The 14039-nt window shown below is 44.1% G+C and overlaps 1 protein-coding gene across 1 annotated transcript in view; it reads left to right on the top strand.

Annotated features, from left to right (window-relative positions):
• Positions 1–14039, top strand: part of COL20A1 (collagen type XX alpha 1 chain) — a 134281-nt gene that overhangs the window by 116882 nt on the left and 3360 nt on the right. Inside the window, exons 35-38 of the mRNA XM_083744105.1 lie at positions 394–429; positions 4566–4632; positions 7393–7581; positions 13819–13896. Of these exons, the coding sequence (XP_083600231.1) occupies positions 394–429; positions 4566–4632; positions 7393–7581; positions 13819–13896 (370 nt within the window). The remainder of the gene's footprint in view (positions 1–393; positions 430–4565; positions 4633–7392; positions 7582–13818; positions 13897–14039) is intronic.

Genomic DNA, 14039 nt, shown 5'->3' with positions numbered 1-14039 from the left:
ATTTATGACATTTTTATCTCACCTTCCTTCCATCCTAGAACCCAAATTGGCATTCTGAACATTTCAAGGTGGTCTTCCATCCAGCTATGGGCCAGACCAGATTTTCCTTAGTAACCAGTATCCTGCAAAGTATCACCAATCCAGATTATGCTATGCAAGGGGATGAGTTATGCTTTTGGCCAAGGATTCCTGCTGTGGAAGGTCTTTGTCCACTCTCTGCAGGAACCAAGCCATAAAGGAGACTTATTAAATGTATAATATCCTTGCAGGTTTTGCTGGAGAATGACAAGACTAGGCTGCTGTAACTGTCAGTTCTCAGAATGGCCTTTTCATTTACCGCCTCCAAAGAGAAGATAGATTTCTAACTGCCTTTTGCTTTGTTTTCTCCTGCAGGGGCTGCCTGGTCCAAAAGGAGAGAGGGGAGAGAAGGTGAGTCTCTTTGGCTTCTATTTTCTTTGGAACCCATCCTTGGGTGGCCAACAGTTGGCTCGATGGACCAGTGACCTGACTCGTTGCAAAGCATCTTCCCATGTCTCTCTGCTAAACTGGTACTTGAGCCTGCACTACAGTATCAGCAGCGATGGCACCAGAGTGTGCAATTGTCTAGCTGAGAAATGTTATTTTCCCAGGGTGCCAGAATCCTTGCTGTGCTATCCTAAATGGGCACGGCGGAGTGTTGCATCTGACAAACCCCTTTCCCTTTGATGGCTATGTGTCATTGTTTTGTTTTAAAAGTCCTTTGAAATGAACGGGAGAGAAATTATGCTGGGGTGGAAAATGAGTCGGATAATAATAATAATAATAATAATAATAATAATAATAATAATAATAACAACAACAACAATAATTTATTATTTATACCCCGCCCATCTGGCTGGGTCCCCCCAGCCACTCTGGGCAGCTTCCAACACAATATTAAAATACAGTAATGTATCAAACATTAAAAGCTTCCTTAAACTGGGCTGCCTTCAGATGTCGTCTAAAAGTCTGGTAGTTGTTGTTCTCTTTGACATCTGGTGGGAGGGCGTTCCACAGGGCAGGTGCCACTACCAAGATCCTTGGGACTCTCAAGGATTCAGTAGATCCAAAACCAACTTTGACCCCCACCTCCTTCTCCTCACCCCCTCAGAACAACCCATTTCAAGTTCCGGTGTTGGTGGTAGACCTTTTCTTTATTTAGTTAATGTTCTATCTGATCTCTTACCTGCTCTTGCCCATAAGGTCCTAGGCTCAACAATAGAACATACAGTTGAAACCACTACAATTATACAAAAAGTGAAACCATTCCGATAGTATAAATTCAGAAGAAGTCTCATGAAACAAAAGATACCTTAGCAGTTTAAGGCCAGGGTAAAAATATAGCCCATAGATTTTCCCTGGATATGTTATGAACCCCCACTTTGCATGGTGGATTCCCCTTTCCCCAGTGGCAGAGCTGTTCTCCAGTAGTGTGGAGGGACCCTCTTCTCCAACCCATTCCACACACACACACCCCAAATAAATTGCAGATTAATATTTCTTTGCCCATTCTCAAAAGAAAAACCAACTTTCTTTCAGGGCTAATACAGGCATCCTCTTGGCTAGTTTTCTTCACAAGAGTTAGGGGCAAGTTTTGACATCACCAAAGGTAGATCTGGGACAAGATCTTGGATTTTACAAAACTATTTCCTCAGACTTGAGGAAATGGCTTCTGTTTCATGGGTTGTCATAGAGGTTCGCAGAGGCTGGGTACCACTAAATAGGAAAGAGGACAATGGGCAGATACCCACCTCTGATACAGATGGACCAATGCTCTGGACTGATATAAAGGCCACTTTCTGTTTTCCTTTTTCTCTGCTTTAATTTCCCCTTCCTGAAGTGGCTTGACTTCAAAAGCAAAAAACAAAACACACTAGGATGCAGCTCTGCACATTAGTGTGTAACATGTAGTTAGCCCCTTAGGGAAGCCCACCCTTATTGAAACATTCTGGGGAAATCAAACTACTAGGAATAATGATTAGCAAACCACATGGGATCTATCCCACTTTTCCCAACTGCACTAAGGTGTGCTAAAACTTCCTGTGAGGTTTGTTTGCTCTTTTTTTTAAAAGGGCTGGTTGATGGGTTTTATTTATTATTATTTTTTATAAATATTTATTAAAGTTTCCAAATTAATACAAAAAAAATACACAAAAAGTAACAAAAATACAAAGATACAAAATTAAAAAACAGTTAAAACAAATATAGTTTCCATTACTTATTTCCATTAACTTGTTTCCCAGACCTCCTCTCACCTCCCCCTTTTGTATTCCAGTTCAAACTCAGCAAATCCTTATTATAACTTGTTATAACTTATTATAACTTATTGCTCAACCTTTACATTACAGCTGGTAACCACTTAGTTTCTGTCCAACATCCCTCTAATGTCCATTAATTTTGCAATGCCTCTGCAAATAGTCTTTAAATTTCTTCCAGTCTTCCTCCACCGTCTCTTTACCCTGGTCTCGGATTCTGCTGGTCATTTCTGCTAGTCCAATATAGTCTATCACCTTCATCTGCCATTCTTCCAGAGTGGGTAAATCTTGTGTCTTCCAATACTTCGCAATGAGTATTCTTGCTGCTGTTGTTGCATACATAAAAAAAGTTCTATCTTTCTTTGGCACTGGTTGATGGGTTTTAAACTTTTGCTAGATTCCCTCTGCAGCTACCACCAGGACCCAGGTGCATGACTTTCTATCATTTCCCTCTGCCATCTGACTTTTCGATTTTATTTTATTTTTAAACCCACTCTATTGCGCTCTTGCTAGGCTTTCCTCTCTGGTTTTGTTTTTTCCCTTCAAAAATGTGGTAGCATTTTTCACTTTTATTTCCTGGGCACCCTGCCCAGTTCTTGCTTAATTTTGGGTAAAGACTGCACATTGATCCAGACGGTGTCATCAAAAATCTCACTGTTTGATGCAGGGCTCAATTTTCATTTCGTTATGAGCTTTTATGGATAATGGCAGTGACTATTTTCAAGTTGTTTTCTGCATTTTGATTGCTTTATTACCTCTCGCAAGGAAGATATATCTATATCCAAAGATATATATGCGTATGGGTAGATAAATAGATAGATAAATAAATGGAGAGGTGCCGTTTCAAAGAGAGTTTGGTTATTCAATCACAAAGGAATGGCCGGGCTTCTTTAAATATTCAGAAATGAATGCATTTTAATAGTGTCCATATTAATTTTCAGCATCAGAACTCTCTGCTTGACAGTCTCTTCAGGATCTGTGCGTGGATGTGATTGTGTTTAGATTTACTGTTCCTTTGCAGAGCAGTTTAATAATACAGAATTATTACAGCAGTCCGGGAAGGCTACTTAAAGCCGTAAGTGGAAGGCTTTGTTGATGTTGTAAAATTAATATGTGCCAGAGCACAAAGAAAGAAAGAGAAATGGTGATTCCTATGTTGCAGGAGGTTGGACTAGATTACCCTGAGGATTGTCTCCAGTTCTACAATTCTTTGATTTCATTGTTAATTGTTAACGTCTGGCCTGCAGTAACAAACTTAAAAAGCAGAGACATCACCTTGCCGACAAAGGTCCGTATACTTAAAGCTATGGTTTTCCCAGTACAGTGGAACCTTGAGTTAAGTACTTAATTCGTTCTGGAGGTCTGTTCTTAACCTGAAACTGTTCTTAACCTGAAGCACCACTTTAGCTAATGGGGCCTCCTGCTGCCGCCACGCCACCAGAGCACAATTTCTGTTCTCATCCTGAAGCAAAGTTCTTAACCTGAAACACGATTTCTGGGTTAGCGGAGTGTGCAACAAGAAGTATATGTAACCTGAAGCGTATGTAATCCAAGGTACCACTGTAGTGATGTGTGGAAGTGAGAGCTGGACCATAAAGAAGACTGATCGCCGAAGAATTGATGCTTTGGAATTCTGGTGCTGGAGGAGACTCTTGAGAGTCCCATGGACTGCAAGAAGATCAAACCTATCCATTCTGAAGGAAATCAGCCCTGACTGCTCACTGGAAGGACAGATCCTGAAGCTGAGGCTCCAAGACTTTGGCCACCTCAGGAGAAGAGAAGACTCCCTGGAAAAGACCCTGGTGTTGGGAAAGATGGAGGGCACAAGGAGAAGGGGACGACAGAGGACGAGATGGTTGGACAGTGTTCTCGAAGCTACCAGCATGAGTTTGACTAAACTGCGGGAGGCAGTCGAAGACAGGAGTGCCTGGCGTGCTCTGGTCCATGGGGTCACGAAGAGTCGGACACGACTAAACGACTACACAACAACAACAATTGTTGGAAGGGACCCAAGGATCATCTAGTCCAACGCCCTGCAATGCAGGATCTGATGTAGGCATCTGCAAGCGGAAGGGAAGGGGAGGGTTTTTTCTGCTTACAGCCACTGCCAGCGTTGGCTGAAATAAAGCAATAAACAGGGTGGTGATAAGGTAGCGAACTGCAGTGTATCATATTGTTTTGCATGGCATTCGCCAAAGAACGAGAGATGTTCAAAACCTGACTGACTGTTTTTACTCTTCTCATATGCTGGCATTGATCACCCCATCCGTTTTCTTCACTCCTCCCCCTTAGGGTGAAGCCCAGTCTTTAGCCACAATCTATCATCTGGTTAATCAGGCTTGTGAGCGCCTAATTCAGTGTAAGTACATCTCTGCCCAACAACCTGAACAACTAACCGGCTTCCCGTTTCTATGTCTCTCTCCTCTGAACAATTTATCTCCTGTCGCTATGCTGTGCTGCCTGACCCAAAGTTTGCTGGTGGTGCCAAAATCCACCCCTTAATTCAGATTATAAGGAGTTCCATTGCTTAATCTGTGGATAGGTGTGGAAGGGATTCAATTCCGTTTGCATTTTAAAATGCATCTACTTAATTTGCACTTCTGGAAACAAACAGGCATGTGCAAACTGACACCCAGCCTTCCTTCAAAATTTTAACTTTTCTGGATTTTGCAATGTAGCTATCCAACCAAAACAATTATTCAAAAAAGGCCACATACGTTAATGAACATAAGTTACAAGAATGCACTGTACTGGGGGAAATTGCTCGGCAAAAATATATACGTTAGGCAAAATTGCCTGCAAGAGAAGGGGTACATTAGGAGACATTTGCACCAAAATGCTGGTGCAATTTCATGAGGACTTTTTAAATATATATTTTTAACTGCAAACTGATATGGAACTCAGTTTGAAAAAATGGGAAAGTAGGAGAAACAAGAAAGGACAGATGTGCTAAATTATCCCTATCTCTGGATAATTCAGCTACACAGCAGAGCTGTGATAATACTCTGACCCTGGCCACTGCTCTGTTTTGAAGTAATCTGATCAAATTCTGGATTAACACATTACGTGATTACGTTTTTGTAGCACATTACCACCTCTAGATAAATAGTTACAGCTTGAGGTATGTGGGAGCAGAGCATTCCTCAAATGCGTAAAAAGTGATGCACAGTTTCCCATGTGTAGCTAGTGACACACTGGATGTGTGCACATTTCACGACAGGTCCCTGTGTAGAAAAAAAAAGAGAGAGAATAAAATGCCTATCCCTTTAAAAATGCAATGTACCTGTGTTGATGACCCTGTAATTTATTAGTCATATTTCAAGCATCCTCCATGCACACAGATTCGAAATACCGTACTTTTCCGTGTATAAGACTACATCCGTGTATAAGACTACAGAATGCTAAAAAGTGGGGGTCGTGTTATATATTGGTAGTGCATAGGGTGGACGTTTGATTGGTTGCTGCTGAGGCAATCCCCCCTGGAAAAAAGCTCAACTGTAGGGGACGTCTTATACATGGGGGCGCCTTATACATGGATAAGTACGGTACCCCACCCCATATCTGATGGTCCTTTTACAAGAACGAAGTTGGAACTATTTCTCAGATCTTACCTTCCAGTTCCTGAGTTGTGCCAGTGGAGCAGCTCTCTCTTTCTCTCTCCACATGTTGGGCATGTCATGTCCCAAGCGCCAAAACTCTACCCTTAGAGCATGCCCAAACCCACATAGTCACACCCAACAGAGCAGAGCTTTCCAAACTTTCCATGTTGGTGACACACATTTCAGACATGCATCATTTCATGACACGGCAATTCAGTTTTACTAGCAAACCGGAGGTTAAACTAACCCCTTTCCAGCCCCAGGAGGAGTGTGGAGAGCGTTTGCGCGACACACCTACACACTGCAGCCGACACACTGACATATCACAACACACAGTTTGGAAAGCTCTATAATAGAGGATCCAACTTCTCCATCAATAGTCTCCCCTGATCCTGCAGGATTAAAATATGGGAATTGTCATTGGTCATCTGCTAGACATCATGGCTGACCTTTGTCCCATGCAAGCAAGCCTGAGATTCCTTCTTAAGATTGTGAAGCTTAGCTTACTGTGACTGTGTATGCACCATACATTGAAAGCACATGGCTTTCCCCAAAGAACCTTGGGGGATGTAGTGTATCTTTTACAGAGCTACAGTTCCCAGGATTCTGTGGGAGAAGTCAGGTGCTTTCAATGTGCTTTAAATGCAAGGTGTGCGTGCAGCCCTTGAAAGTAAGCCGTTTTGTTTCTTTTCTATGCTGTATATCTGCTCCCCAATCCGCAATCTCTATTAGGCTTCTTAATTTAGAACCGGGTTTCCATGTATGCTCCTGATAATTCAATGATATTTTCCCTGCATGCCAGACCTCACTTATTCTTTATTTATTCACGTACAGTGGTACCTCTGGTTGTGAATGGGATCCATTCTGGAGGCGCGTTCGCAACATGAAAAGCCTGCAACCTGAAGTGCCATATATGCGCAGGTGCGCAGTGCGATTTGGTGCTTGTGCGCATGTGCGAAGCACGATTTAGCGCTTCTGTGCATGCACGAGCGGCGAAACCCGGAAGTAACCCTTTCTGGTACTTCCAGGTCGCTGCGGACCGCAACCTGAAAAAACGTAACATGAGGTATGACTGTATTAAATTTGTATACCACCCTTCATCTGAAGATTTACAAAAATATTTATGTCACAAAATCATAAACTTATATTTAAACAGTTACATTAGACATTTAAAAATTAAAAACCATGCACTAAAAATGTGTAGCCACACTACATGCCAGACTACAGTGTTCACATAATATCCAGCAAGTGTACAATCTGTGTGCATAATTCACACAGGACATTTCATGGGACGTAGCATCTGTGATAATATATGAGCTGTACAGAGCGGCAAGAGTATACCCTTTCACAAAAACACAGGTACATGTGTACAGGGAGATGTGTTGATAATTGCACCATGTGAATGTGTGTCCAAGAAAAACCCTGACAAATGCAAGAAGCAGGGTGCATCCTGGGAAATAATGGAGATGGTAAATCAGAGACTCCACTTTCCCCCCTCTCCTTTCCTTTTACTTCTTCAGCTCACGTGTTGAAGTTTGACTCATTCGTCCATGAACATTCACAGAAGCCAGTTCCCATTTGGGAAGATAAGCTGAAGCCTGGAGAACCCGGTCCCCCTGGTCTTCCTGGGCCTCCTGGCATGAAAGGAGAGAGAGGAGAAGCTGGGATGCCTGGACAGCCCGGCAGAGATGGATATCCAGGAGAAAGAGGTATCGAAAGAAGTCCTGAACAACCCTCTTGTAACTTGGTGGTGTCCATATGTTGTTGGACTACAACTCCCATCATCCCTGGCCATAGGTTGGAGCTGGTGGGAATACAGTGGTACCTCTGGTGACGTACTTAATTCGTTCCAGAGGTCCGTTCTTAACCTGAAACTGTTCTTAACCTGAAGCACCACTTTAGCTAATGGGGCCTCCCGCTGCTGCTGCGCAATTTCTGTTCTCATCCTGAAGCAAAGTTCTTAACCCAAGGTACTATTTCTGGGTTAGTGGAGTCTGTAACCTGAAGCGTCTGCAACCTGAAGGGTCTGTAACCCAAGGTCCCACTGTAATAGTGCAGTTATAATGTCTGGAAGGCACCAGGTTGGGGGAAAGCTGACTTATACCACAGTTTCTGCATGCCTTCATACGTGATCTCTTGAAGGGCACAGCACTCCTCCCTTCCTCTCAATGCACAGCTGTGCAGTTGCACACCACAATTCAGCAGAAATGTCTCCCAGAGTCTTCTTTCCAGGCTCTGAGAAACAAACCTCACTGGGCTCATAGTGCTTGCCTCAAAAAGAGAAGGGAACAGTATAACCTTGAAATTCTTCTCCGTCTCGGATTTTAACAGGAGCCGGTGAAGAATTCCCTTCCAGCCCTGCTGCCATCCGTCCAGCTCCCAGACCCCTTCCCTTGCCACTTAATGGCAGCAACAGTAACAATGATCCATTGGTTGTAAGTCATTGACGAGAGGGAAAAGAGGGGATGAGCAACATCTGATATTTCATTAACTTTATGTGCACATAGAGATGATTATCAAAAGTAGGTTCCATATTTTTTAATTAGCAGGGCAGACCACTAAGCCCATTTTTTAAATAGCTTTCTTCATTCAAGGCATAGAAAGAAAGTACCATATTTTTCTGTGTACTTTATAAGACTAGGGTTGTTGTTGTTTTTTCTAAAAAATTAGGTTTAAAATTGGGGCTTGTCTTATACATGGGTAGTGCTGAGGGATGTTTTCTTAATTTGGAGTCCCCCAAAATAGGGGGCGTCTTATACATTGAAAAATACAGTAGTTGGGCGGTCACATGTGGGGGAAGAGGAGGGGTGGCTGTAGCTCAGTGGTTATAGCATCTGCTTTGGGTGCAGAATCAGCACTGGATTAAGACCTTTAGAGGCCCTAATCATTTAAACGATTTTGGTTCCCCCCAAATATATCTAATTAAAAATAGGAACAATAATAAACCATAAAATTTTTGGTGGTTGTTGAAATGAAACAAAACCTACAGTAAGATGGAAAGTGTAAAGTTTTGTATACTTTATTTACATTTGAAAAACTTTCTCCTACTTTTTCTAATTGCAAAGTCTTTGGTCCTCCAAACTAATCTTACGCAACACATCAGTTACTTAGTAGAGATAAGGCAACCAGCCTTCCTTGTTGCATAGTTGTTCTGTTGGGATTTTTAATATACTTCTACTGAGAAAACGCTAAGCTGAGCAATTTGTGACCATGAATGTTAACAATCCGGCAATGGAAAATTTATGTGATGCCCCCCTTCACTCGATGCCCTAAGCACGTGCTTATTTTGCTTTATGATTCATCCAGCCCTGTGCAGAAGGCCCCAGCTTCACTCTCCAGTTTCTCCAGGTAGTCCTTGGGAAGACTCTTTCCTGGAACAATGGCGAGTTTCACTGATGTTGGTCAGGCATTGTAGACAGTACTAGGTGGACCAGTGGTCTGGCTTGAGTTCCCTTTGTTTCTGTAAGAATTAACATCTCCCACAGAAGGCTTCGGATGGAATACTTACCTGGCAGGGGAGACACCTTGATCAGAAGGCTTCGGATGGAAAGTTGGCTACTCCTCCATGTGGGATGCTGCAGACCTGGTGCAGCCAACATGATAAGCTCCAGATGTTGTTGAGGCACTTATTTAATCATTGCTGACCATTGGCCATGTTGTCTGGAGCTGGAGGTTGCCCACATCTTAAGGGCACCACATTGAAGGAGGAGGAGGAGTTTGGATTTGATATCCCACTTTATCACTACCCTAAGGAGTCTCAAGGGACGCGGGTGGTGCTGTGGGTTAAACCACAGAGCCTAGGACTTGTTGATCAGAAGGTCGGCAGTTCGAATCCCTGCGACGGGGTGAGCTCCAGTTGCTTGGTCCCTGCTCCTGCCAACCTAGCAGTTCGAAAGCACATCAAAGTGCAAGTAGATAAATAGGTACCGCTCCAGCAGGAAGGTAAATGGCATTTCCATGTGCTGCTCTGGTTCGCCAGAAGTGGCTTAGTTATGCTGGGCACATGATCCAGAAGCTGTACTCCGGCTCCCTCGGCCAATAAAGTGAGATAAGCCCTGCAACCCCAGAGTTGGCCACGACTGGACCTAATGGACAGGGGTCCCTTTACCTTTACCTTAAAGAGTCTCAAAGCAGCCAACAATCTCCTTTCCCTTCCTCCCCCACAACAAACACTCTGTGAGGTGAGTGAGGCTGAGAGACTTCAGAGAAGTGTGACTAGCCCAAGGTCACCCAGCAGCTGCAGGTGGAGAAGTGGGGAAGCGAACCTGGTTCACCAGATTACAAGTCCACCGCTCTTAACCACTTCCCCACATTGGCTATTTGCTGTAAACAGAGGGTACCCTGTCCTGGCAAGAACAGGGGGAAAGGCAGAACTTTGTGTTCTTTCCACTGGTCTCCACATTCTACAATTCTGCCAGGCCTATGCAAAGACGGCTGTAATCTTGGCCACTAGTTTCCCCCACCCAATGTAGCGAGAAGAAGCTTATCGCGCCACTCAGCAGGCAAACGCACACTCCTTGGTTTTATTTTTGGCCGGGCTCTCTTCTGGGCTTTAGAAAAAGCACAGGCTTATCTCCCTGCACTCTTGGCCCGGAGCTAAAAGCTGCCTTGTTTTGAGGAGAGGCAGCATTACGGCAACTCTTTGTTTTGTGGTGAATGCCGAGTCATCCTGGCAGCTCCCTTGGTTTTAATGCAAGGATTAGGCCTCCATCTGTTCAAGGACCCTCCTTTAGATACTGCTCCAGAGTGGCGCAAGCAGCATTATCATTAGAGAGGGAGAGAGAGAGGGAGGGAAGAGGGAAGCTATCTGAGTGGATTTAAGCCCTATCCTTCAGTGATGGTTTCCTTTCTACTTACAGCCAAGAGTCAAAGTTCTTGGTTTAATTGGCAGGCTTCAGGGAGTAGATTGCACACCAACCTGAATCTGTCAACCTGCTTTTTCTCCCCCCACTCTCCCTCTGGTGCCCAGTCTGATATTTGAGTAGCTCCTGAAGCTGCTTGCAGATCCAACTGGTTATATTGTGCCCCAGCAGGAAACATCCAGCTGAGCTCAGAAAAGGAAAATTAGGTAGCACGTAGTTGGCCTCTTGTGGTCTTGCAAACCGATGGCAGAGAAGAGGATGGAGAAATGGGCCTGACAGCTTGTCAGATTAGAACTTAATAAACCATTGCTGATCTTGGCGATGCTTTCCCCCCTTAGCGAGTTAGATGTCTAGCCGTGGATCTCTACCCAGCAGGAAAGAAACGGGGACCCAGCATTTCTCAATTTAACTATAGGGGTCAGCTGACTTTTAAAGGTAATTTGTGAAATGTTGCACGTAAGCGGGGAGAATAAAGGGCATGGGTTGCACCCTAGAAAATAAATTGGCCAAGATGGCTCACAGATGAGAAGAACTGAAGGATGATAAGCTGAAAGGAGTCAAAAGTGAAGGTACAATACAAAAGTCTGGCGCCGCTTTAGGATGCGTTAAGAGAAGCATTCATCTTCACCTGTGCCACAGGAAGCTGCATATATACGTGGCCTTCTGCATGTATCACCAAAGCGAAGGGCATCTCAGGTTGCCTATGGGCAGCTGTATGATACTGCTTAATGGAGTCAGTTAAAGGCTGCAGTGTTTTGGAATTTTAATTTGGAGAAAGGGCAACTAAGAGGTGGCACTGTAGAATCCCATATTTTTCGCTCCATAAGATGCACTTCTTCCTAAAAAGTAAGGGGAAATGTCTGTGCATCTTATGGAGTGAGTGAATGCGTGGTCCCTGGAGCCGAATTGCCCAGGGGCAAAAAGCAGATCATGCTTTTTTTTTTTTTGAAAGAGGGAAGTGGGTGTTGAAACAAATCCGCTGATCGTTTGCCGATCGGGGAGAGAGATAAGGAATGCTAGAGATAAAGGAGGCTGCCTGGGAGGGGGGAGGTAAAGACAGCAAACTTGCAAAGCGGGGAAACAGGAAGACTAAAGCAATGCGGAGAGAAATTAGAAGAAAAAGAGGAGCAAAAAACTGCTCCAGCTAAGGAAAAGACACTAAGGCAAACAAGAGGGAAGGGAGTGTTGAAAGGAAACAGCTGATCGGTGAAATCGGAAGAGAGATAAGGGATACTAGCGGAGGCTGCCTGGGAGGGGGGAGGTAAAAGCCCATGGATCCTCAGGATTTTTGCATTGGGTCATCCCAAATTCACCCCAAATTCACCATTAGATCACATAGCATGTCCATGGCTACAGCCTGCACCAAAAAAAAATCATGCATCCACTGTTTCCTGGGGCTACAATGGTGCAAAAATGTGGTTACAAAGCACGGATCCACATGGATCCTCAGAATTTTTGCATTGGGTCACCCCAAATTCACCATCAGATCACATGTCTGTGGCCACAGCATGAACCACAAAAATCACACATCCACTGTTTTGTTCAGAATATTTTTGTTGTTGCTTTTCGTCCTCTAAAAACTAGGTGCATCTTATGGTCAGGTGTGTCTTATGGAGTGAAAAATACGGTATGGCATGGAGAAAGTGGATAGAGAAAAGTTTCCCACGCCTCTTTTGTAACACTAAAACTCATGGGCTTCCAATGAAGCCAGATGTTGGAAGGTTCAGGAAAATTCAAACAAACTTTTTTATACAGCACAGAGCTAAACTGTGGAACGCCCTCCCACTGGAGGCCGCGATGACTATGGCAACTTGGATGGCTTTAAAAGAAGATTGGATAAATTCATGGAAGATATGGTTGACAGTGGCTACTGGCCATGACTACGAACTGCCTCCACCTTCCTCTGTGTTGCTGTTAGCTTTGAAGAAAGCTCTATGCTGGCTCCAATAAAAGATTTTTTTCCAAGACTTTCATAGAGGGGATGCTGTGGGCCACATTTGAAAACCGCATGGGCCACATCCAGCTCACAAGCTGGTGGGTGCTCAGCTCTGGCACCCTCCAACTGTTTGACTACAGAACTCCCACCAGGTCCAGTCATGCTGGCTTGCAATGATGGGATTTGTAGTCCAAAACAGCTGGAATGCACCAGGTTGGGGAAGATTACTCTGTGCTGTAGCCTTGGTGGTTCATTACAAATAGAGGCCGTTTCCAGATCTGTGGGTTCCTAATTTCAGCCCAATATTGCCTGATAGTCTGTGTGTTGTGGCCAAGATTCTGGTGCTTTTAATAGCGTTTTGCTAAACACTGGTCTGACTTCCCTTTGAGTAAAAGAGGATTCAAGAGGAGCTCTGCATTCACACTCACAACCATGAGAAGAAAGAAGCTGCTAATCGCTTGATCTTGATGCATATTAGCAGCTGTTATGTTTTCTTGTTTGCTAGCAGTTCACCTGGAGTGCTATTTTCGGGTTTGATTGCCACATTTGAAGAATAGTACTAAAGACGATAGATAAAAAGCAGGGTTTGCCACCGAGTTTTGCAGATCTGAGGCAGAACTGGGCTGGTCTGCTCAGGCGAAAACACCTGCAGAAATTTTGAGCGAAGCCAAAACAGCTTCCTTGACATGAAATTTGTGTGTGTGTTTTGAGGAAGAGGCTTGTGGGTCTGTATTTCACCTAAAGCAAAATTGGGAGGCTCCGTGTCAGGAAAAGCAGCAGCAAAAGTATAGATATTAAAAAACATTTTGGTAAAATTAGGGGAATGGGGTCGTCTAGTCCAGTGTTTCCCAACCTTGGGCCTCCAGCTGTCTTTGAACTACAATTCCCATCATCCCTGACCACTGGTCTTGCTAGCTAGGGATGATGGGAGTTGTAGTCCAAAAACAGCTGGAGGCCCAAGGTTGGGAAACACTGATCTAGTCCAACATCCTGCAATACTGGAATCAGAGCTAAAGAATCCCTGATAGATCCCCATCCAACCTCTGTTTAAAAACCTCTAAAGACTGCCAGGAATTCCAGCAGGAAATTAGCAATGGCGCATTGCTAAGAGACACATTGCTAGGAATCCTTACTCTCTCATTCAACAGGTGCCTCTGGACCCAAAGGGGAGAAAGGTTCTCCTGGAACAAATGAGGAAGGTTCTCAAGGGCCTAGAGGTCGAACAGGTACAGTACATTTTACTGAATTTATTTTATGTACCACCTCTTATTGGCAAAACCTCTTGGTGTTTCGCAGCTTTCCGACTAGTTGCAGGACCTTAGCCAGACCTAGCAGAGTAGACGCAGAGTTCACAAAAGCAATTGGCAAC

The sequence above is a fragment of the Podarcis gaigeae genome, assembly GCF_964106915.1.
Source record: "Podarcis gaigeae genome assembly, chromosome: 6".
NCBI classification, from domain to species: domain Eukaryota; kingdom Metazoa; phylum Chordata; class Lepidosauria; order Squamata; family Lacertidae; genus Podarcis; species Podarcis gaigeae.
Note: the sequence above shows the minus strand (reverse complement) of the source record. Positions and strands in the feature narration are given on the sequence as shown.